The sequence below is a fragment of the Urocitellus parryii genome, chromosome 5, assembly GCF_045843805.1.
Source record: "Urocitellus parryii isolate mUroPar1 chromosome 5, mUroPar1.hap1, whole genome shotgun sequence".
In the NCBI taxonomy this organism is placed as follows: domain Eukaryota; kingdom Metazoa; phylum Chordata; class Mammalia; order Rodentia; family Sciuridae; genus Urocitellus; species Urocitellus parryii.
This window is the reverse complement of record NC_135535.1, coordinates 4773043-4797741: the sequence shown is the minus strand read 5'-3', so window position 1 is coordinate 4797741 and position 24699 is coordinate 4773043. Positions and strand designations below refer to the sequence as shown.

The 24699-nt window shown below is 61.9% G+C and overlaps 1 protein-coding gene across 1 annotated transcript in view; it reads right to left on the bottom strand.

The window, feature by feature from the left end:
- Window positions 1–4837: 4837 nt before the first annotated feature.
- Phf21b (PHD finger protein 21B) overlaps window positions 4838–24699 on the bottom strand; it is a 64327-nt gene continuing 44465 nt past the window's right edge. Inside the window, exons 3-13 of the mRNA XM_077798693.1 lie at window positions 22830–22922; window positions 21287–21637; window positions 19337–19477; window positions 14263–14314; window positions 13868–13944; window positions 12404–12458; window positions 10977–10999; window positions 9261–9418; window positions 8821–8897; window positions 8495–8598; window positions 4838–6658 (exon numbers count right to left, since the gene is read on the bottom strand). Coding sequence (XP_077654819.1) covers window positions 6440–6658; window positions 8495–8598; window positions 8821–8897; window positions 9261–9418; window positions 10977–10999; window positions 12404–12458; window positions 13868–13944; window positions 14263–14314; window positions 19337–19477; window positions 21287–21637; window positions 22830–22922 — 1350 coding nt within the window. The 3' untranslated portion in view covers window positions 4838–6439. The remainder of the gene's footprint in view (window positions 6659–8494; window positions 8599–8820; window positions 8898–9260; window positions 9419–10976; window positions 11000–12403; window positions 12459–13867; window positions 13945–14262; window positions 14315–19336; window positions 19478–21286; window positions 21638–22829; window positions 22923–24699) is intronic.

The window sequence follows — 24699 nt, the reverse complement described above, 5'->3', positions numbered from 1 at the left end:
TTTTGGAAAAGGGACAAGAACCACATAGATTCATGTATCAAAGAAGAAATCATAATGAAGTGAGGAGATGTTTCGAATTCAAATTGAAAATAACCTGAGTCTTTGTAAAGAAATGCACATCTCAACATTTGTTGAACAGAATCTGAGCAGCATGTGGGGGGAGACCCAGGGGCTTGAGGGGGAAGGGAAAGAAGAAGAAATCGAAAATCGGCGACTACACTTCCACCCTAAGATTGCAGATGTCGCCGGGCAGGGTGGTGCACGCCTGTGATCCCCGTGGCTCTGGAGGCTGAGGCAGGAGGATCATGAGTTCAAAGCCAGCCTCAGCAACTTAGTGAGGCCCTCGGCAGCTCAATGAGACCCTGTCTCTAAATAAAAAAAAATTAAAAAGGGCTGGAGGTGTGGCTCGGTGAACACTTGGGTGCAATCCCGAGTACGAAAATTTTAAAAAAAGAAAAAGAATATATACATGTCTCAGAGTCAACCCCAAAAAGAAGGAAATTAAAAGTGACAGAAATTGGGGTTGGGGTGCGGATCAAGTGGAGCACTGGTCTGGCGTGTGTGAGGCCCTGGGTTCTATCCCCAGCACCACAAAAAACAAACCACACACACACACACCACACACACACACACACACACACACACACACACACACACACACACACACCAGGAATCAGCAATGGCAGGCGACAGCGAGAATCAACAAAGCCCAAATCAGAACCGCCCAGAGATTCCAAGAGAAGGGTCCTGCAGCAGTCTCGGCCACCCCTGGGCCACCAGGGGGTATCCACTCTGGAGGGGGACCCTCCCCAAAGCTGGGCTCCAGACCCTCTGGGGAAGCCACATGGCCGTGTGTGAGGGTGGCAGATGGCCCCCGCCACGTGGGCCCCTGTGGGCTTGGGGTTGGGGACTATGGGGCTTTAAACCATCAACAGGGCCCCAGGTGCTCGGCCCCAGGGCATCTCTAGCCTAGAGTGCTGCAGAGGCCCTGGGACCCCACTGCCCGCAGCTCTTCCTGAATGAACCGGTTCAGCCAGGCCCTGGCTCTGCATGGCACCTCCAGCCTTCGCAGCCCCAGGGTCCACGGGTAAACACGGACGTGAGGGTCCCTGGACACGACGGGTGACTCTGTGTCACGTGCCTAGTTGGGGATGCTGGAGGCCTGTTTCTAGATCTTTCCAGAAGAGACTGGCCTAGGAGTCAAGAAGACCCTCCCTCACCTTCATGGGCTGCACGTTCCATCAGCTGAGAGGCAAGGTGAGGGGTGGCGTCCAGCTCAGCCTGGCCGGGCCTGGGCTCCCCTGACCCGCAGCCAGCTGGGCCCTTCCCAGGGCCGTGGTCTCACTGTGTCCTGCGAAGGCGCCTCAGTGGTGGAAGATCACGGGGGGGGGGGGGGGGGGGGGGGGGGATGGGATTGGTGCCCTGTTCCCGGGGGCCCTGCCCTTCTGCTGTGTGAGGCAGCTGTGGTCTACAAATGCAGCCGCGGGTGCCAGGTAGTGGGCCTAGCGGGCCGGCCCCTTCCTTTCCTTCCCCAACACTCAGGGCCTCAGTCCTCCATAGGAGCAGGGGCCCAGAGCCACCAGAGCCACCGCCTGGCTCCCATTCACCTCCTGCTGTGTGGCCGTGGTGTGCTTCCTGAGGTCTCTGAGCTTCAGTTCCCTGTGAGGAACTGAGTCGCTCCAGGGCAGCTCTGAGGAAGGACAGAGGTCACAGGGGGACAGGCGGTTCAGCAAGATGACACCAAGGTCTCTCCCCACTGCAGGCTGTGGGACAGAGGAGGCACATGGGGCATCTCAGGGACGTTGATTCCAGGGCACCCAGGAAGGGGGTGGATGGGTGTGCCTGGGTCCCTGTGCTGCCATCCATCCCTGAAGGAACTGGTGAAGGACAGAGACGTGCCTCTCACTCTCACTGTCTGGAGGCTGAAGTTCACCCGGATCCAAAGCGCTTCCTCCAGAGGGAGAAGCACTGGACGTGGAAGGACGTGGCAGGACGAGCGTCCTGGTCAGGCCCTGATCCCACCACCAGGGAGCAGCCTTTTTTTTCTTTCTTCGTACCAGGGATTGAACCCGGGGGGATCTGCCACTGAGCACAGCCGCAGCCATTTTAAATTTTGTTTTGTTCAGACACAGGGTCTCACTTCATTGCTTAGGGCCTCACACTCACCATCCTCCTGCCTCAGCCTCCTGAGCTGCTGGGATCACAGGTGAGCTCCGCGCCCGGCCCCAACGGGTTAGTCACACAGGACGGGGGCCATCTGCTCTCAATGTTGCCACTCGCCAACCTGGAGTCCTGTGACAATGATGGCGCCCTGATCCCCAGGATCTGTGCACGTGCCCGCTCAGGGTCTTTCCGAGATGGCTTATTAGAGACCCTGGGGTGGCCCTTCTCTAATGTGACAGTGTCCTCACAGGAGGGATTTGGAGAGAACCCGTGTGGGGATGGGGGTGAGGCCAGAGGCCAGCGAAGCCCAGACGGCCCAGGGCACACTGTCCTCACCGCCTCAGGAGGGACCGGCCTGCTGACCCCTGGCCTGGACTCCACCTCCAGGCCTGGGGGGCAGCATCTGTCGGTCGCACAGCTTGTGTGCCTTGCTTCGAAGCCCCAGGAAACTCGAACTTCGTCGCGGTGGTCAGACCCTTCGGGGACAGGTGCGTCCCGCTGCTGCAGTCCTGGGAACAGGACACCCGTGGGGAGGCCACCCCACTGGCCTGCCTGGACCACCCTCCTCCCTGGCTGCTCCGTAGAGCTGGTCAGGCACGACTGGCGAATGGGCAACCTAGGGTCCTGGCATAGGGTCACCTGGGCACAAGGCTGAGGGGGCAGTGCTGCCCAGTGGAGGGAGCTGGCTGTGGGCGGGAGGCTACTTGGGAGGTGCTCCTGGTGAGGTTGGGGTGGGAGGCTGCAGGCGCAGCCCTGGAGCGGGGGGCCGGCTGGGGTGGAACTGCAGGGGCTTTGAGGACAAGCACCAGGTGGAGCTGGGCGCACCCCCTCCCCCGCAGGTCCCAGGCGGGTCCCTCACCTTCCTGCCTCGATTTCTCCCACCTGTCCAGCCTCGCCTGGCCGCTGGGCTGGCCCACAGGACTCTTGGGAATGGCCTGAACCGGGAAGGAAGCAGCCCTGGGCCTGCAGCTGTGCCCCTGGGGCTCCTTCATGCCACAGACGTTTATGCCAAGCACCAGCCACGTGCCAGGTGCCCTCAGATGCTGGGATTTGGGGAGCTCTGCCAGACTTCTGCCCCATGACACAACAGACACAAGCATGGAGTAGGTGGTACAGTCTGAGACTCCAATAACAGGACAGGACAGGCTCACTGGGGGCGCTGGGGAAGCTGTACCTGGAGGGGAAGTGGTCAAGGCCATGTCTTAAAGCAGGTCAGGGAGCCAATGAGGAAGGCAGCTGGGGAAGAGCATGAGGGGCCCAGGGCCCAGCAGGTGCAAAGGCCCTGTGTTGGGACCCTGCTGAGTGGTTCGAGGAGAGCCAGGAGGCTGGAGGCCAGTGGGTGTGGGTGTGGGCCCTGGAGCCACAGTAAAGGAAGGGAAGCAGGGGCTTCAGCTGTTGCTGAGACGGGAGCAGCTGGCTTTACCAGCTGCCATCACTGTGGGCTGAGACCACCCACTGGGGTGGGGGACAGGGAGGGCAGGGGCTGCAGGAAAGCAGCCGATGAGGTCCAGGTGATTCTGAAGCCGTGTGGGACATGTCCCATCTCCTTACAATCCGACAGCAGAACTGAGGGATTGCCCATGGCCGGCGTGGAGGTGAGGGAGGTGGCTCCCCAGTGCTGGCCCACAGTCAGAGGCCTGTAGGCCCCCGAGGTGGGAAGGGGGCTGGCCCTTGGTGGCCACAGCAGACAGAATGGCTAGCCAGGAAGCGGAGGTCATCCACGGAGTCCAGGAGAGCAGAGGCTGCGCTGGCCTGGGAGCTCCAGCGTTCGGTGATCAGCAGGAAGAGCCTGGAGCAGAGATGGAGGGGCAGCCAGCAGGGGAGCTGGGTACCATCAACCAGGGTGCCCAGTGGATCTGGCCATAGGTACCACTCCTGGCCTGAGTTGGGCAGTTCCAGGGAGCACGGCGGGGGCTGCCTGGCAAGGATCCAGAAGGGGAGTGAACTGGAGACTCTGAGTGTGGCTGGCCCAGTGACCCCCAGGGGATGAGAGCCTCCTCAAGGCAGCCTGGGGCACAGCGTGTGGACTGTCTGGGGTGACGGGAGGGGATTGTGCAGTGGGTGGGCAGCAGAGCCAACCTGAGCTCATGCCGTGCAGCAGGCCTGCAGTGGACCCTGCCCTGGGGGTGCCCAGCCCTTGCCTCTTGGGTGCCTCTGTTCTCGGGGCTGCCTGCAGGTGGTTGCTTTGGCATTTGACCCACCCTCTGGGCCACAGCTGCTGACCAGGCATGGCCCCTGACCCCCAGGGCCATTACGAGGCTTGCCCAGTGCCTGGAGCTTGGACTCGGGGGTCTAACTTCATTTGGCGGATGGCTCCAAGGCCACAAGTAGGTTCCAGGCCAGGAGTGGGGGCCTCTGTGCCCTGAGCAATGGAAGGAGCTGGGCAGCAGCAGCTGGGCAGAGAGGAGCCCCGGGCTCCACAATGGCCGAAGCTCCCTGTAACTTTCCCCTCCAGCCCTGGCCCAACAGGGACACCTGCTGCCCGCAGGGCTGGAGGCGGCCAGCTTGGCGGGCAACACCCGGGTTTTCGGCGTCTCCAACGCCCACCTGGCAGTGCCAGGCAAGGACACCAGGACCACAGGGATGGAATCATCAAGGGAGTTTAATGCGCTGTTCAGAGGGAAGCTACACAGGCACAAGACGACAAGCACTGATCTCTACCTCACTACCCACTGGACGGTGCTCCTTGGTCCAAAAAACACTAAGTCTCAAGACAGGGGGGCGGCTACCCCTCCCGGTCCAACTTCTCATGTCCTCACGTGCTGGTTTTTAAAAACCCAATCCAACCAAAGGAGGAGAAAAGCAAACCCAGGAAGAGGAGCCCGCACTCATTCACACCGCGGCCGCGGAGCGGGACGGCAGGGTAACCAATATAGAGGGCGCCTCGCGGCTCACTTTGTTCATCAATAAAAGAATATAAAAATCTTGTTCAACCCAGTGTTGAGTGTATTAAAATAGATCTGTATCGTACAGCACAGTTTCTCCCGGAGTCGTGAAAATGGCAGGAGGGGTGGCGGCAGGCTGCGGGTTCCGCCCACCAGGGCTCTGCACCTGTGTCTGCGAGTGGCTCGTGGCTGTGGCCCCCTCGGGCCCACGCGCACTGTGTGATATGCGGGGCGGAGCCCGTTGTGCTGAGTCCCGCAGGCTGGGGATGCTGGTGGGCGCTGGGACTGGCCAGGCCCCGGGGACGGGGAGCCCTTGAGAGATGCTGGGGCCCCTGGGCTCTCTGCTAGCGAGGGGAAGCGGGAGGCAGGGGCTCTCCAGTCTCCAGGGACCAACCCCCAGGGCCACCGCCCCTGGTTCCACCCCACACCCTTCACCCAGTTCTTCAAAACCCCTCTGGGTGGCTCCAGTCCGGCCTCCCAGGGTAGGTTGCCCATGGGAACCTGGAAGCAGAGACTACCAGGCGCCGAGAGAGAAGTGAGCCCCCACTAGACACCCCACCACAGGAGCGCCACACAGAAATGTAAGGTATTTTTTGGCATAGTGTCTGCACTGGCAAGGCGGGACGGTGGAGGAGAGAGGCTTGGATCCAAACCCCAGATCTGCCAAACGCCCCCTGCATGGCTCCATCCCATCTCGCCCAAAAACTCCATGAGAAAAATACATCGGTAGCAAAAGAGTCCAGACGGTGGGCAAGACGGGGCGGGGGGCCACAGGCAGTGCTGGTCCCCGGGGAAGCCCCTCCCAGTCTCAAGTTCAACAGCTGCGACTCTTCACCTAATAATACTGACAGGAAGCTGCCGTGGCCGGGTGCTGGAGAGGCAGGAGTGCGGCCATGCCCTGCGGTCGCTGGAGAACTACCTAGATCTGCTACCACGTCTCGCCGACGGCTCAACCCAACTACCTACTACTCAGCTAACTTCGACCTCGCTGTCCTCCCCACAGGCCCGGGTGCCACCCTCCGTGGCCGGTGCTGGCTGCCTGCACTCCCTCTCCCAGGGGACAGCATGAGGTCACAGAGAGGGCTGGGCCCGGAAGATGGAGGCCAGGGCAGCCCAGGGAGGGCTGAGGACAGCTGAGGATGGGGCTGTGCCCCAGTCCCTCTCCCCCACCTGGTTTCCAGGTGTCCCCTCCCACGGGGGAGGGGCAGACTCGGCTTCACCCCCTCCGGCTCTGGGATGCCGGCCTGGCTCCTCCCTTGTCTCCGTGGTCTTTCTGTCTGGTTTTATTTTTGTCTGAAATTCAGTGTTTATGAATTAAGGCCGACAGAACCCCCAGGTCGTGTGAGCAGGGTCCCAATGACTTTCCATGGGCTGAAGATAGGTCCCTAGGGTCAGTTGTGGCCCTGGGGGTGCTGAAGGGTGGAGCGCATGGTGGCTGCTGGGGGCTTGGTCCAGGGCCCCGCCAGCAGCGGGGTGGGGCTGGTGGCTGCCATGGCAACCTGGAGCATCTGCTCGCCCTGGATCAGTCTCAGGAGGGCCCGGAGGCGGTCCAGCGATGACTGGGTGCCCCTCTGGCGGGCCAGCAGGCTGGTCTTGAGTTCCAAGCACTTCTGTGAGGGGGAGGGGGAGGGGTCAGAGAGGGTCTCAGAACTGACCTCCACAGGTATCCTTTGGCAGCTGCCCCTGCCACCCTCCCAAAGCCCCTCCCTTCCACTGCAAAGTCCTGGAACAAAGAGGCACAGGGCCTCTCAGGAGCCAGCCAGGCAGCAGGGACAAGGAGAGAAGACCCAGCCAGACCCCAAGGGCTTGCAGAGCGTGGGGTGGAGGAGCACAACCATTCAGCATGGGACCTTCCAGCCAGCCAGCCTCCCCGCCCTCCCTAGCCTCTGTGCACACACACGGTGACACCATCCGCAGTGGGAATGAGGCCTAGGAGGACGTCCCTCTGCTCTGGCCAAAGGCTGCTGGTGTAAATAACAACACCCTGTTTCCCATCCTGCTAGGAACAGCGGAGCTACTGAGAGGGTTGGGGAGACACTGCACTTAAAGAGCTTCTCTAGGCCCCAGCACTGCTGCTACTACCACCACCACCGCCAACAGCACTGCCACCACCATAATACAACACCGTCATACCATCATCACTACCACCACCATCACCATTATCACCACCATCACCATCATCACCACCACCACCACCACCATCATCATCACCATCACCAGCACTACCACCAGCACTGACACTACCACCATTATCACCATCACCATCATCACCAGCACCATCAACATCACCACCATCACCACCAGTACCACCAACACCACCACCACTACCATAATACTAATACCATACCATCACCACCATCACTATCAACATCACACCATTACCACTACCACTACCACCATCACTACCATACCATTACCACTATCACCTCCACCACCATCACCACCACCATTAACACCACCAGCACCACCTCCACCATCACTGCCACTACCACCATCACCACCAGGACCAACACCACTACCATAATACCAATACCATACCATACCATCACCACCAACACTATCAACATCACACCATTACCACTACCACTACCACCATCACTACTATACCATCACCACCATCACTATCAACATCACACCATTACCACTACCACTACCACCATCACTACCATACCATTACCACTATCACCTCCACCACCATCACCACCACCATTAACACCACCAGCATCACCTCCACCATCACTGCCACTACCACCATCACCACCAGGACCAACACCATTACCATAATACCAATACCATACCATCACCACCAACACTATCAACATCACACCATTACTACTAAAGCCACATCATAACCATCATCATACCTTACCACCACCACCACCATCATACCAATACCATCATACTATCATCACCACCATCATACCAACCCTATCATACCATTGCCACCTCCGATAACAGTATCATCACTACCACCACAAACAGCACCACTACCAACGTACCATCACCACCAATCACCACCACACTGTTATCACCATCACCATCACCACCATTATCACCATCACATTACCATGACATCACCACCATCGCAACCATCACCATTATTACCACCACCACCATCCCCACCCCCATCACCACCAGGATCACCAACAATCACACCAAGCTCAGCACCACCACCGTCTTCGTCATCTTGTCATCACACCCCATAAAGGAGGGGTTCACACAGAAGGAAACAGAGGTCAGGGTGGGCCTGGCCAAGATCAAAGAGCTGAGAAGGGGCAGGGCCAGATGTCCTCAAGGACATGACAATTATATATTGAATGCATCGGAGCCGCATCCTCCACCTACAGGCTCTCTGGGTGAGGGTCTCTCTTCTCCTGGACTCCTAAGGGGCAGTAAGGCCCCAGCTCTCCCCGAGCTCCCGGGCAGCACCGCCCGCCGCCACGCACCTTCACCGCGGACGCCAGCTGCCTGTCGCGCTCCTCCAGCTGCTGGCGCTCGCTCTGCAGCTCGCCGCCCCGCCGCAGCAGCTTCTGCTTCTCCTCTTCTTTCACTAGGGAGAGGGCAGCGGCTGCTGGGCCAGGAGCAGAAGCAGGAGGCAGAACCAGGCCCTGCCCTCCCCGCACTGATGCAGGGACCCAGGTGGTCGCTCCAGGGTCCCTCTCCTCAGAGCTCGGACCCTGAACAGTCTGGACCCCAGCCTCTCCAGGTCCCACGTGAACCTAGCACCTGCGTGGGGGAAGGGAGGCAGGCCCCTCCCCCCAGGACCACTCACCTGTCTTGTGGGTGACGTAGGAGTGGACAATGGCCAGCATCCCGGTCCAGGGCACACCCTCGTCTTTCTTTAAGGCCCTGGAGGGCAGACGGAGAGATGAGAAGGCGGACCAACCCTGGTTGTGTGGCTCTGGGAATGCCTACTCCCTGACCAGCTTCCCCAGGGTGACCAGGGGACAGTGGCCACACTGGCCTGGTTCAGAGAAGTTGAAAGGAGAAAAGCTGCATGTGGGCCAGGACCTTCTGGGTCTCTCCCCCTGGTCAAGGCCAAGGTCGCTGTTAACACCCCACAATTCACAGGATTAAACCCTGTAACAAGGGTCCCAGGTACCAGCTGTGCCAGGGTTGAGAAGGCCCGACACCCAGGCCCCTCCTCTGCCCTCCCTGCCGCTGCCGACCGCCAACCACCCAGGGCACTGGCGGAAGGTGTGCGCCTGTACCTTCTGCTGGCACCTGGGGCACATCCACATGCCCTTGGGTGCTGTCTTGAGGGGCGGATCCAGGCAGCTGAGGTGGTAGGCCCCCGGGCAGGTGCCGCAGGGCTGCAGGCTGGCCCCTCGCTTGCAGATGGCACAGTGCTCATCCTGGGTGATCTCGCTCTGTAAGAAAAGGAGTGCGGAGGTGGCTCTGGGAGAGGAGGGACAGGCCTCTGCGGGTGACTGTGCAGGGACACTCCTGGACCCAGCAGGAGGCACGGCAGCCGGACAGGCAGGACGCTAGGGCATCCACTGGGCCGGGCTGACCAAGGGCAGGGTGCTCGAGTCAGTGCCACGTGACCCAGTAGTGGAGTCTTCCAGGTGTGCACAGGGAAGGGTGTCCTGCTGCAGCCGAAGGGACGGTCCCCTATCCTGGGGGGCCTGGGCGGCTGACCTGAAACCCTCTCAGCAGCGTGTCTGTCTAGCCTGGGACACAGACCTGGGGGAGTCACACTCCCGTTCCCACATTTGTGTGGTGGACACTGCTGCCCCGCGCTCCCTGGGGCCTGAGAAGGACAGACACACACGGTGCTCTGCCGTGCCAGCCCCACGGTAAGGAAAGGGCCCTTCAGATGTCCTTCCCACACGGCCTGCCACACTCCGCAGACACAGTCCCCTTCCCAGCCGGCTGGCTGCTGACCAACACTCTGTGGGTGCAGGGGCTTCACAACCAGCTCCCACCACCTGCAAAATCTGACTCCTGCCACCCACAGGACCCCCCGCCCCCCCAGGTCATGCATCAACAGAGCTTCCGACCTTAGGGCTGGGGTCTGGGACAGCCCACACCACCAGGCCCTGGATACCAGAGATGTCCGAGGTTGGGCACCGCAGGTGACCCCTCTGCACCCCTCGTTCAGTGCAAAGGCCCAGGAAGACTGAGACACCTGCCTGGGGCCACACAGTGAACTGGGGGCAGAGCTGGGACCCACATCCGGTGTCCTGCCTCAAAGCCAAGGCCCCTCCAGGACAGGGCTTGTGGGGACTAGGCAGCAGCTTGGGCTTCCTGTCCCCATGTCTGCCTGGGCTGAGCACCAGGTGTCCAGACACACTGCCAGGCCCGCAGGGATCAGTGGGCACTGTGGCGGGGCCCCCATGGAAACCACCACAGCCCCTCAGAACTGGCTGGAACGCTTGTCCAGCACAGCACGCGGGCCAGGGGCTCATCTGGGATGAGGTCTCTGGTTGTGAACAGACTGAACATGTCCTGAGGCTGTGCCTGGGAATGAGTCCCCGGCCAGCGGGCGTCTTGGGAAGCAGGGACATGTTGTATGGGTCAGGGGTGGTCTCAGGACCAGAGGTGTGGGCATGGAAGGTGAGACCCTGGGGATTACAAAGTCCTCGGAAAGACTGCCCAGGGCCACACAGCAAGGCTGGGCAGAGCCAGGGCAGAGGCCAGCTGGCACCCAGACTGGCTCTTCCCGGGGCCTCTGTGGCTCCCAGGGTCCCCGCCCTCTCAGGACTAGGCAGGGAGAGCTCCTGTTTGAGTCTGGCCACCTGGCACTGTGGCCATGCCCGGCTCCGCCTGGCAGGAGGAAAGCAGGCGTGGTGCTGGGCAGGGTCCTGAGCACCGAAGGCAGAGGTGAGGGCCCTGCTCCACTCCAGGGCCACCCCTTCCCAGGAGGACTGCCACCGGGACTGTGTGGGACACACCCACCCCCAGGTGTGATGTGAGGGCACGTACCTTCCAGCAGGGCTCCTCATTGGCTGGCACAGGGAGGAAGGGCGGAGAACAGGTTAGTGGGCACTGGAGGGGCACAGTCAGGACTGGGCTCTCTGAGGCCGAGTGAGGCAGGACTCTTGCCCCAGGGCAGGATGGGAGTATCGCAAGGCCCAGTGATGCCCGAGTCCTCCCCTGGAGCATGGGGAGGAAGGGTCCCTGACACCAGGACCTTCCAGGGGCAGTGAGCTGTTGGGGGGGATCTTCAGTCCTTTATTGACAGGGTAGAGGCCTGCATGACCTCAGCTGCTGCCTGTCCCCATTCTAGTAGGCACTGTCAAGTTGCGGGTGTGTGTGTGTTGCTGGGGTTGAACCCAGGGCCTTGTGCACTCTACCCACTGAGCTCTGTCCCCAGCCCCTCAAACTGCATTTTAATGGACATAAAAATGGCTCCTTTTCTGCAAATGTGTCAGCGGAACGATCAGGCTGTGGTGAGGCTCTCAGCTGCTTCCAGTGGCCCGGCTGCGTTCCTGTCCCCACCTCGGAGCAGCAGAGAGTTACGGGCCCATGTTACAAATAAGGTCACCAAGGCCCAGGGAGGTGACCCCGTGTGCTACACACATGTAATCCTGAGAGCAGTGGCCATCTCCCGCCGTCAGGGCCATTGGGTTTTCTGAGAAGAGCGAGGTCCCTGCTGCGGGCATGTTTGTGGTGTGGCTCTCGGGGCTCTTGCTGTGGGCGAGGTGGCAGAGCATGCAAGGGTCTACTGGAAATTGGGACCGAGGCCTCAGGTCAGGTCCCCGCCATCCCAGCCAGGCACCTTGCTGAAGGCTTGGCCCGCCTGTCCTGCAGAGGGAGCCCGCGGCAGAGCCGGGCAGGGGACGAGGCTCCTACCCTACCTGGGCTCTCACTGCCGGCTGCAGGCTGGGGGTGGGGGTGGGAAGGTGAGGGCCGAGAGCCCCTGGCCCAGCCGGGGGTGTCTGAGCGGCTCTCTCCAGGGCTGTCCAGTTTGTCTGCGGCAGACAGTGCCTGAGCTGGCCACTTGGGCACAGGAGCAGTGCTGGCTTGTGCACAGGCCACAGCAGGTGGTGCCAGGTGGGATGGGCCCCTCCCCCTCCCACATCCTCTTCCACGCAGGTCACAGACCCCTGTGGGGCGGGGCCTGCCAGGGTGGCCTTTGGCATCACAGGCCGCCCCGGTCCTCTGTCCACCCAACGGCAGGGCAGAGACCTGTCTGACCTCAGCTGCTGCCTGTCCCCACTCCTGGGCCTCCTGTGCTGGGAGATGCTGCCCTCCCCGTCCGACAGGATCCACGGCACCTCTGCTGTGCCACCTGCCTGGTGCTCAGGCCAAGGCCACAGAGGAGGACGGCAACTGCCTGGTCCAGCCCCAGGTCCCGCCCTGCCCTGTGCCGGAGCAGCTGAGAGGCCGCAGCCCAGGCTGCCACTCACCTCGCGCTGTGAGGAACAGGGGGTTGTTGAGATAGCTGGAGGCCAGTCGCTTCCTCTGCAGGACAGAACACAAAACCCAACACCCCCTCGTCTGGAGCCCTCCTGGGCCCGCTGCCCCTGCCCAGGGCCCTCCAGGCCCAGCTTTCCACCAGTGGCCCCAGACGCCAGGTGGAACCTGGGCCAGAGGCAGACACAGACCAGGGCTGGGGCTGACGGCAGTCGGTGGACAGGGGGCTTTGCCAAGGCTCTGCCCTGAGGGGCCGTCACCCTCTGCTCCCAAAGTTGGCTCTCCACCTGCCCTCGGGGCACTCCCTCGGCTAGCTCTGGGGTCAGGCAGGGCAACGGGGGCCTCCTTGTGCATAGCCCAAAGCCTCCCTGCTGTGGAGGCTGCTGTGCGTCCAGAAGGGTGGCCCCAGTCCTGGCCTCGGGGTTCTGGCGGGAAGATGGTTCTAGAATTGAGTGACTGGCTCTAAGCTGGTCCCCCCCCCCCCCGTGCCAGGCCGTGTTCCAAGCAAGGAGGAGCTGTGGGCAGGCTGCCCCGGGGCTACATCCTGGCCCAAGACTAAGGGGCTGCCTGCCTGCTGACTGGCGAAGAGGTGGCACTGGCCGCAGACTTGGGAGTCCAGGCCAAGGCTCTGCACACGGGGCATCAGGTGGTCGTACTGACCAGCAAAGCAAAGGGAAGGGGCCCTGATCACACAGGACTCATGGTCAGTGGCTACTCGGTGGCCTTCTAAAGAAAGGCCGCCATGTCTGGGGACAGGCTTGCCCAGGAGACCCAAGAGGACGTAAGTGGGTTGGAACTGCAGGCTTGGACATGTCCTGGGAACAGGGGCAGAGGGACGGTGGGAGGGTGGCAGGGCCAGAACTGACCACTGCCCCGGAGGAGAGCCCTCCCTGCTGTTCAAGTCCACAAACGCAGATTCAGGACACGTGGCCGAGTGGCCCACTCCCTGGAGGGACGCAATGGCTTCTCTTTACCCTCCCTCTGGACCATGCACAGCTCAAATCTGGCATGTGCCACACACTGGCCTCTGGGGACCTTGCATCTCTCAGGACACTGGCTTGGACTCTGTGGCTGGCCTTTGGAGACAACGTGGAGACTGGAACCTGAGAATCTGGACTTCAATTCAAACGGGAGGAGTCTCATTCTGGACTGGGTTTCTCCCTGGGCATGTGCCAGGCAGGGGCCAGTGGTCTGGGGACCTTTGGCCTTCCAAGCCTCTGCACCACCTCCTCCAGCTGCTGTGGACATTGAGGCCATGCTGAGTTGGGGTGGATTTGGAGGAGGGGGCATTTCTTGCCTGGTGTCAGGGCCATGAGTGGGGTGGCACAGGACTGGGCTGGCCTCCTGCATCTTTCCCTCAGGTGACTCTGGACCAGGAGTGGAGGGAGTGGGCCACCCTGGGCCCTCTAGGAGGGACAGATAGGGGCGGTGGGGAAGGTGGCTGCCCGGGTCCCCACCTCGGTCTCCAGGAGGCCGCTGTAGGCGGGGTTGGCCGTGCTCCTCCTCTTCCGCTCCTGCCGCTTGCTCTGGATCTCTGGAGGGACAGAGACACAGTGGCCATGGGTCCTCGGTGCCCACCCAACCCTGGGCAGGCTGGCCCCTTCTCTGCAGCTGCTGTCCACCCAGCACCCACACCCTGCAGTGGTCTACACAGGAACAGAAGTGCCACAGTGGGTCCCCGCAGCTCTGGAGCTTGGGGACTGAGTGCATCTCTCCTCCGGCTCCTCTTGGGGACAAAGGCCAGCCTTGGGACAAAGGCCTTCCCTAGAGGGAGGCGCATCCCAAACCCCCTGCTTCCTAGGACACCCGCCCCGCGCTCGCCTTGTGGCCAGTCCTGCCTGCTGCCCCTTACCTTCCAGGTGCTCCGTGGTGACCAGGCCCAGGGCTACCATGAAGGCGACCTTCTGTGGGAAGGAAAGGAGTGGACGGGTTAACATGGCCTCCGCTTCCCACCCCGACCCCGAGCTCCTCCTCCACAGCCGCGCTCCGGATGCCAGGAGAGCTCCCAGGAACCTCCAGGGAACGGGACTCCTGAGACCACCAGGTGGGTTTAGAGGGCTCTGTGGGGCAGCGGCGGGCGCGGACCGCATGGCCAGCTCCGAGCACCCACACCAGGCTCTGCCGTGGCCCGTCCGTCCTGCGTGTTTGTTATCAATATGCCGTACACCCTCAGCCCCAGCGGCACTGGACACTCTAGCCAGTACCTGACCAGCTGGCCGAGCGTCTTCCCCGGTCCCGTCTCAGCCCTGTGCCCCCTCCAGCAAGTGGCGAACTGTCCCTGCGTGTCCTCCGTCTCCTGCACACGTGCGGACACTCTACTCATCTGCACGCGTCTCAATACGACAGGACTCAGTCTGACCTGCCTAGGGGACTTGAGGGGGCAGCCTGCTGTGCTCCTCTGCGGTGGCGGGCAGCAGCCAAGAGCCCAGCCTGCCGCAGCCTTCCTGTCCTCCTGGTGGTGGGCAGGATGGGTCATGGCAAGGTGGGCAGCCAGTGCCCGAGGCTTTGGTGCAAGCGAGGCCCTTGCAGCTGCCTGGCTGTGGGACCACGCAGTGACAGCAGCACCTGACACACAGCAGGCGCTCAATACATGCCCTGACTGAACGTGCACCTGTCGCGACAGGACGCAGTTATGTTCCAGGGTCCTATTTCCATCCTTTGACTTGACTTTGGGGCTGGCTTATTTGTAAGTTCCAGATTCTTCAGAGGCCCAGGAGGTTGTGAGAGGAATCAGAGAGCCGTCGCCCTCACCTGCCCAGGCCACCCATGGCAGCGGCCTCTGGTTTTGACATGTAATTATTACCAGCGGCCCTGGCTCCCTGACCACCTCTTTCTTTTTCGCTCAGTGCTGGGGGATGGAGCCCGGGCCCAGCGCTCGGCCGCTGGGCCACACCCCGTCTGCCCCAACTTCTAGTCAATGTTTGTCTTCTGTCCCAGGATCCCAGAGGACATTGGGTCATCCCCCCTCCCACCTCCAGGCTGGGACAGTTTCTCAGATTTCCTTGTCTTTAGCGACCTGCGTGGTTTTGAGGAGTCATCAGGCATTTTGCAGGAAGTCCCCCTGGGGATTTGTCATGGGGTGATGGGCTCAGGGGACAGCACCAGGGAGAGAGGCTTTGTACGGAGGCAGCTGCCCTCACAGAGACCCGTGGCTGCTGACCCCACCCTGGCCCCTGCCTGAGGCTCTCCAGGGCACCGTCCTCTCCCTGCAGGCCAGGGGTGGCTCTGCACAGCACCTTGGTCAGGAGTGGGTCTCCTGCACCCGGAGGCTGGGCTTTGGTTTGACATGTTAATTTATAAAAATGTCTGTATTTTCTTCTGCAGTCTTTGCACCCTGGCAGGGACTCTGAGGTCATAAAGCAAGTTTTGTTTTGGATTTTGAGAGCAGAGTTTTCTCTGGCCAAGCTGCTGAGGCTGGCCTTGAACCTTCCTCCCCCTCAGCCTCCCAAGTTGCTGGGATCACTGGGCCACACTGTGCCCCACGTAAGGCCACTTGATTGTTTTAGTGCCTACAGTTTGTACCTACAGTGTTGACCCCTTTGGGATACAGACTGGCACAGAGGGCATTATGCATGGGGCCGGTCTTTCCCCAGGTGGCCACCCTCTCCACACCGTCTCCCTGCACGCTGCCTCTCCCCTCTGCTGACTGAATACTGAACTGTCACGTGGGTCCATCTCTGGGCTGACTTCCTCCTAGCCTCCGCCAGGCCTCTAGTCCCTTCTGTGGTCAGGCCTCCTGGCCTCCCCTCTCTCTAGCCGGTGCGCAATGACCCTCTCACTGTTTCAAGGAAAGTTGAGAAGTGTGGCTGGTGGCGGAGAAGGAGGGGGCGCTGGCGTATGTACCGGGTGACGTTAGGATCATAAATGACCTTGGACACGTTCACATCATCATGTTCCTACCCAAAGCCAGGGTCCCTCTGTCCCTTCTTAAGCTTCAGGGTTTTTGAACTTGGCCTCAGCTAGGTACTGAATATTTTTATTACATTTATTCCTGGGCATTTGATCTTCCTGTTGCTATTATGAAGGGGGCCGTGTTCCCCTGGGGCCCAGGGAGGGACAGGTGCGTGAACCGGCTGCCCCGCTGGCATGCAGAGTCCCATCTGTGGGGCTTTCTCTACTTCTCTTGGGTCCTGCCCCATCATCTCAGGACCGTCCCCTCCTCCTGTGCTGTGCCAACAGCTCCCCTCCCGCACTGCCGGCTCCAAGTGGTCCCGCCTCACTCAGGGCCTCCGCTGGGATAGAGAGTTGGCTCCCTCCCTGCCTCCTCTCCCTGCCTGCCCTCCCTGCCTCCTCTCTCTCCCTCCTCCTTCTGCCTCCCCTCCCTGCCTCCTCTCCCTCCTCTCCCTCCCCTCCATGCCTCCTCTCCCTCCTCTCCTTCCTCTCTCTGCCTCCCCTCTCTGCCTCCCCTCCCTCCTCTCTCTCCCTCCCCTCTCTGCCTCCTCTCCCTCCTCTCTCTGCCTCCTCTCCCTGCCTACCCTCCCTCCTCTCCCTCCCCTCCCTGCCTCCTCTCCCTCCCCTCCCTGCCTCCTCTCCCTCCCCTCCCTGCCTCCTCTCCCTCCTCTCCTTCCTCTCTCTCCCTCTCCTCCCTGCCTCCTCTCCCTCCTCTCCCTCCCCTCCCTGCCTCCCCTCCCTCCTCTCCCTCCCCTCTCTGCCTCCTCTCCCGGCCTCCCCTCCATGCCTCCTCTCCCTCCTCTCCCTCCCCTCCCTGCCTCCTCTCCCTCCTCTCCTTCCTCTCTCTGCCTCCTCTCCCTGCCTCCTCTCCCTCCTCTCCCTCCTCTCCCTCCCCTCCCTGCCTCCTCTCCATCCACCTTGGACTTAGTGTGGACTTAGACTGTCCTGGCGTCCTGGTCCTGCAGTTTTCCTCAGCATCCTGTGCTGGTGCCGAGGTTCCGGGCTGTGTCTGGGCTGCCCGGGTTGGCACCGGAGCAGTTTCCTATGAAGGCTCATGGAGCAACACCTCCCAAGTTCTAGGTGGACTGATGACTTTTTCCATGCCCTTGACCGTGGAGAACAGTCAGGCAGATGGACATCGGCTCTTACCCCTCGTCCCCCACCTCCCTGGAGGGGGCTCAGCTGCGTTCTGAGGCTGGCCTCTGCTGTGGGAGACAGAAGCCAACCCCGTGCTTATGACCAGACTGGGAGAAGGACACAGGGACAAGCACACAATTCCTAGAGGAGGGTGGCAGACTGGGCTGGGAGCTGCCCAACAGCCAGTCCCCAGGTGCTGTGGGCAGGACGGGGCCAGCGCCAGACCCTGGGAAGGCCAGGGGCGGGTCTCCACACCACCGTCTTCATCTGAGGAAGGGCTGGGAGGCCCAGTGGGGAGGAGCCGGCAGCCGTCTGCTCTGCATGACTGTCCTGCAGTTCCACCTCAGCCCTGCCTGAGTCCCTGCATGTCCAGAGGTGGAGGTGGCCTCTCAGAGCTGCACAGTGGACAATGTCTCCTGGGTCAGAAGGCCTGGAGGCCACAGCTTGGCTGGTCACTACTCCTGGCCTGTGTCCCCATCTGACAGCAGGCTAACGGCCCTGGTGCACTGTGCCCACCGAGGGCTGCACTGACCGGAGCCCAGCACCTCCCTAGGACACACATGTCATAGCCACCCCATGCTGCTGGGTGGTGGCCATCCGACATCACCGGCTCCTCGTGACTGCCCCTGGGTTGAGGGTGACTGACGTGTTCCCTCCGACGGGTCCAGGTGTCACTCTGGGTCACCGGCTCCCCCAGGTCTCTGATGCCTCTCCTGGGCTGCTGCAGCCGCGCCCTGGCGCCCTGGCCCCGCCCGGAAGCCTCAGCGACAGCCATCCCCTGTACAGCGCCTCGCTGACCAGGGGCCCTGGGCGCCCACCCAGCTCGTGGGGCTTGGGCTGCTGCTCGGCAGCGAGTGCTCCGCAGCGAGTGCTCAGCAGGCCGACTCCTCAGGGATGTCCCCACGCCTGGCAGAGCCCCACGGCACAAGGCCCCGTGGCCCTCTCTGAAAAGCGGCTGTGATGGGGGTCTTCGCCAGACGCGTTGTCCTCAGGTTCCCATGGGGAGCTCACACTCCTCACACCTCGGTGTCACGGGGTGCAATGACAATCAGTGCAAGGCACAGTCGCTGCATGAAGGTCCTGCACTGACCACAGAGAGCCCGCCCAGAGAAGCCTCTGGAAGACCACAGGAGCCCCAAACCTCCAGGAGCCCACCACGCACAGGAGGGGCTCAGATGCTGCCAGGGCACTGACGGTCTGGCTTGAGACCACCAGGGATGGGACCACAGGAGACTCGGGTCACACTGAGGCCTCACTGAGCAGCCCACCTCAGGGGATTTCTGTGCACCTCAAACCACTCCCCTGCTCAAAGACACTCCATGGCTCCCCAGTACCTGAGGAACAAAGCCCCATCTTGGCAGCCTGCAGGCAGGTCATCCAGGATGCAGTTCCGATGTGTCCTAAGACCCCAGACCCTCAGCTCTGGTCATGGGCAGAGAGTAGGCAGGGGCTGAGCTAGCCCCACGTATTACCCAGAGGAGCCCATCCTCCCCTAGGCTAAAGGTCCCAAGGACAGCAGGGCCATGGCTGGGGCTCTGGGGACAGTGGGCACCTCTCCTGATCGGGGGGCGGGGGGGGTTGCCTGACAACCCAGCATCCTCCAGCCCTCCAGGAAGGGGGCCTCATTCCCCCCGCCGGAGAGATGAGAAGACGCACGGGACCTGCCTGCAGTCCTGCCCAGCCCGCTGCCGGTGCTCGGGCTGAATCAATGGCACCAGAACCAGTGCCCACCACTGCCCCGCACTGCCACACCACCAGTGCCTCCCAGGGACCCGAGTCTCCAGTCGGCAGCAGTCCCCTGACCCCCGCACTGGACGGCCACGCCATGGCAGGTGGGGACCATCCCCAGGTGACGGTGCTGTCCCCACCGTGGCCAGGCACCCCCAGGGCGGTCCTACCTCGGGGCTCTCCTGGCTGGGGGGCGGGTCCTCCTTCTTCTTCCTGGTGGCCTGAGCTCCCTGAGATGGCTCCTCTGTGGGCGGCCGCGGCTCTGCCGAGCTCTCGGGCTGCGACTGCACTTGAGGCTGAATAATAATGACCTACAAGACGTGGGCAGGGGTGAGGGGTGAGGGGCACGGAGGGGGGAGGAGCTTGGGGGGAGGGGGGGCGGAGGGCCCAGGGGCAACCTGAAGGGCAGGTCACCGAGGAGGAAGCGTCTGCACCCACCCTGAGCTGGGCCTGCACCTCTGACGGAGCTTCCCCTGAGCACGAGAGTCCTGCAGAAGTGCCGGCCGGACCTGAGGCAGGAGGTGCCAGGTTCGAACCCTGTCCCACCCTTTCCTAGCTGTGTGGCCCTTGGGAGGTCACTGTGCCTCTCTGAGCCTCCTTGTGGGTGGGCCCTGGCAGTGCCTACCTCAGGGTGGCTGTGAGGACTCAGGCCACAGGACTCCAGGGAGGGTCTCCATCCCTAGCTCACATGCCCATGAATGGAGGCCCAGAGGGTCTCACTCCTCCCTCGACCCTCCTCAGACCACTGCCCCTGAGGCCTGGGGGGCAGGGCTCTGCCCTGAGAGCCCGGCCAAGCCCCTGGGGGCTGGGGAAGGGGTAGCGGGGTCAGACTGCCCGGGCACCAGGTCGGCCAGCCTTGGGCAGCACCGGCCTCCGGCGTTGCTGCTGTTTTGTTTACTGTGGCCAGGGCCTGGGAGCTGCCTGTCTTCCGTGGCTCCTGGGTCAGGGAAGAGGAATCCACCAGGCCAGCCCCAGGGTCCGGCTCAGCCGAATCACCTGAATTGCTCTGGCTTTTATTTCCCTGAGAACAGGTGACTCTTAGAGTCTGGCTCCTGAGCGGGAAGAGAGAGGTATTCTGTTTTCTGCTGGCTCAGGGGAGGCTCTTTGCTCCACGTATCACATTTTTTAAAACCCCAGATTTCCTGTATAGGGGGGAAATGCCTCATTTTATGCTCAAGGGAAGGAAAATATTAAACTCTCCTGCAGGAAAGAGAGACTGCTGTGAAGCGGCCCCGAGGAGGACACAGGACGCCGCTCGGCTCAGTGACCAGAAGACTCGGAGTCAACCGCGAGGCCTGAGAGCCAACTGAAGGAGCGGAAGGCGTTCAGCCCAGCGCTCACGTCGGGGGGCCACGTCGGGGGGCCACGTCAGGGGGCCGCAGCGAAACAGGCGGCAGAGAACGTCCACCAGGCAGCCTTCTGCATCGGGGACACTTGGGGACACCTGGGGACACCAGCAACCACCACTCCAGGCTCTGAGGGTCCTGCCAGTCGGGGGAGGGCCCAGAACAGAATGAGCTCTGAAATGGACGCAGGCACCGATGGGGTCCCCTGGCCACATGGCACCAACTCATGTGGGGGACGCCACAGGCGTCAGCCCCGAGCCAGAGGCACAGCCTGGCAAAGGGATCAGAGGCCTCCAATAGCAGGGCCACCAGGAGCTCTGAGGGGAACCGGGAGAGGACTTCCAGGTCAGCTTTAAACCTGGGTGAGAAGCCACAGGAGCTGTCCTGCCGAGGCACCAGGGTGTGGAAAGCAGGAGGGCAGCATCCCGGGTTCCATCAGTGGTGCCCATGAACCCGGTGACTGCCGCGTGGGCCAGTGGCTCTCGGCCCTGGTCGACCCACGCAGCCCCATTCCTTCCTCCGTCCCCTTGGCTGGTCCACGGCCTGTCGAGTGGGGCTCCTCCTGCCATCACACCCGGTCACTCTGGCCCTGTGTCCCCTGCGGGATGTCACCTCCCTGCACCCACACACCCTCCACACACATCCATTCATCCGCTGGCCACCTGGCCACCCGCCAGCCAGTCCCTGCTGCCTGGGGCCTTCTGCGTGTGGCCACGTGGCTGTGTCCCCGGGCCTCGTAAGTGGGCTGTGTCCCCGGGCCTGGGGGGCACTCACCTTGCTGTCGGCACTGATGAGGAGGGGCTGCACCTGGAGGCTCTCGCTGACCACGGGCACGGCAGTGCTGGGGGCGATGGCGGCAGCATTGCTGGGGGAGGTGGAGATGATGGCATAGGCCACCCCGGCGCTGCTCAGGGGCGAGGCGATGGCAGTGGGCTCGGCGAGGGCCTGGGGCTGGCCGCCGGGCGTTGGCACATGGCTGACGGTGTTGTTGGCGGTGGGGAGGGCTGGGCTAGGGTTCTTGATGCTGACCACAGTGGCCTTCTGGAATGTTGGGGGCTGCTTGGGTGGCCGGTCCCTGCCCGGGGTGACGGGGAGGCTGTCTGGAATCAGAGTCTTTGGCCTAACCTGGGAGAGAGGGACAGATGCACAGTCAGACAGACAGATGGACACAGCAGGTGATGAAGGCCCAGCAGTAGCCAGCAGCCCTGGCTCTGAGACCTCCCATGTTGGAGGGGAGTGGAGGCCATTGGAACTGCCCGGGACCTGCCAGGGTCTCTCGGAGGCTGCTGGTGCTGTCTGTCCACCACTTGCCTTGACTGGGCAGGCAGTGACCACAGAGGGAGCGGGAAGCGGGAGAGCAGGTGCAGTGGCTCCAGGCCACCAGGTCCCCTCTGGTCAGGAGCAGGCCTGCAGCTGTGCCCTCCAGCTCTGCTTCTCAGTCGGGTGACTCTGCTGGGCTCCTCTGGGGCCACTGAACCGTGCCACTAACTGGCACCTGGGTCACCCCGAGTAGTCTGGGGACAGGAGAGATGACGGCGAGCGGCAGGCGCCTGCCACGTGGCCCAGGGCAGGGCTCCAGTCAGGTCCTCTGCAGCCATCCTGGGTCCTCCTGGACCTGGGTGGATTAGGGGACACTCAACGTCCCTGGGTTGAGTCCCTTCCCTGTGACTAGGAGTAGTGAGAGGATGTACCCACGTGACGGCTGTCACCTGCCTGCAGCACCCTCCCACCCTGAGGCCTGGTTCAACCCCCGCCCAGGGAGCCCTCCTGATCCCCTGGTGGGCACCGGCCACCTCAGGGCCTCCAGCTCTGTGCGTCTTCCCCACCAGGTTGATCACCCCGGTCCAGGGGCCTGTTCTCCTGAGACCCTGAGCCTCTCGGGGGCAGGGCCCCAGGGACCAGCACAGGTGGGCACGCAGGGAACGTTGCCATGGGGACGAGAGCCCAGGACAGGCAGGGGCTGGGGTCACCTCTGCAGCCCACGGCCCCTGGTGGGTGTGGTGTATTCAGCAAGTGCTCAGCCACGCTGGGGCAGGGTTTGATGCTGCTTCCCAAACTCCTCTGACTGTGACCCAGAACAGGAGCCACGAGGCAGCCAACGCTGTTGGCGGCACAGCTGGACATTCTCTAGGCCACCTGGTGTGGCCTGGCTTCCTCTATTGAACTCTGACACTAAATTACCTCGTTAACTTCTCTGAAAAACTGGCCCCACAGTGTGAAGACCTGGTCCCAAGCGTCCTTTAACCAACAGGCAGGGGAGGCAGGAGGGGCCACCAGAGGGAGGGACAGCCAGCAGGCCAGGCCCCGGGGTGCTTACCTGAGGTAGCACTGCCGCTCCCTGCCCCGCCAACCTCTGCAGGGAGCTGACCTGAGGACCCGAGACAGGCACTGCAGTGATGGTTCCCAAAGCCTGCAAGAGAGAGGGCGTGGGCAGCGCAGGGCGAGCCCGCCAGGCCCACCCGGCCCCCCAGCCCACCCGCCCAGGGACGCTCCGGCAGCAGGACCTGCTCTTCCTTATAATCACAAAAGCTGTCCAACGTCATTCAAGAAATTTTGGAAAATGGAGAAAGGAAAAGACCAGCCCAGGAAACACCACCCTCGGCCTCGGCCGCTTCCCTTCCAGACGCTGGCCACTTTCACTCAGGGACACCTGCGGGATTTCCCAGCGTCCCTGTATATCTGTGAACCACTCCTGGAACGCCCACCCCCTCCCCAGTGATCCCAGCCCACCCTCCCCAGGTCCAGCCAGCGCTGTGGTCACCACAGGACAGTCTTTTCCCAGGAGGCTCTGAACCAGGGTCAGGAACACAGGCATGTTCCCCAGCCCTAGGTACACATCCGCCCATGGCAGGGGACGACCTGGTGGGCTGTGACACCCCTCCCCGCCCATCACAGCCAAGGGCACAGGATGGCAACAGCAGCAGAGTGGACATCGGGGTGGGCAGACAGGAGAGGAACCGCCCCGGGGCAAATCGGAGAGGAAGGCCGGGCGGGTGGATCAGCCAACAGCAGGTGACACTGGACAGAGATCTTCCAAGTACTGCAGGGGAATTCAAAGACCCGAGTAAAGGAAGAGATACACCCTGACCATGGACCAGAGGTGACCGTTAAGGCGTCAGCTCTCCCCAGCAGGTCAGCCTACCTAATACAACCCCAATCAGAATCTCAACAGGCCTTTTTTGGTAGAAATCAATGAGATGACTTGAAAACACCTACGGAATCATTTTAAACAATTGTGAAACAAATGAAAACCACCAAGGGAAGGACTACGCTGTTGGCTGAGACCTCCAGGCAGCTACGGACTGCAGGTGGAGCTGGCGTTCAGGTGGACAAGACGAGACCCCCAGACACATCCACACCCCGCAAATTCACTTTCTGAAAAGGTGGCCAAGACAATTAGTGTTAGAATAAAGAGCACACTGAAAACAAAAAAGAACCCACTCACCCCCAGACGGTGTCTGACAACCACTCAAAACTGTTCAGGGACCCCAATGTAAAGACGAAAACTAGAGACTTCCAGAAGGAACACAAGAGGGGCCCTTGGGACTTGGGTGAGGCACGGAGGTTCACACACAGTGGCAGAAGCAGAGTCCACAGAAAAAACAATAAAGCAAACTTCAAAACTCCCGAAGGTGGAAAGTGTACGGCAAACTCAAGCCCCACACGGGGGAGCACCCACTTGACCAGGCAAGTCACCCGCTGGACCAGGATGTCCCAAGACCCCTCAAAGCTTAACAGATGAGCCAAAGACCTGAGCAGAACTTCACTGAGGAAGACGCCCTGGTGGGAAATCAGTAGATGAAAGGACACCGAGCATCGTTACCAGGGAAATGCGCTTTCCTTTCATGATTTAATCACCCATCACGAGGCCACCGCGCACGCCTGTTCACACGGCTGAAAGAAGAGTCCGACCAAGCGGAGTGCTGGTGAGGCACAGGGCAACGGCGCTCACGTCCACCCCTGGGCCACGCATGCCTCCCCGTCACCTTGCAGACCGTCCAGCAGTTTCTCACAGTTGGACGCCCAGTGCTATGGGCTGAACATCTGCCCCGGCTCCTGTGGGGACCCGAGTCCCCGTGTGAGGCCAGGGAGCCAGGGCCTCTGGGCGATCAGCTCAGGTGCCTCCGCAGGGACAGGACTGCTCTCTCCGCCTCCTCGTCTCTTCCACCCAGGACACACCAAGGTGT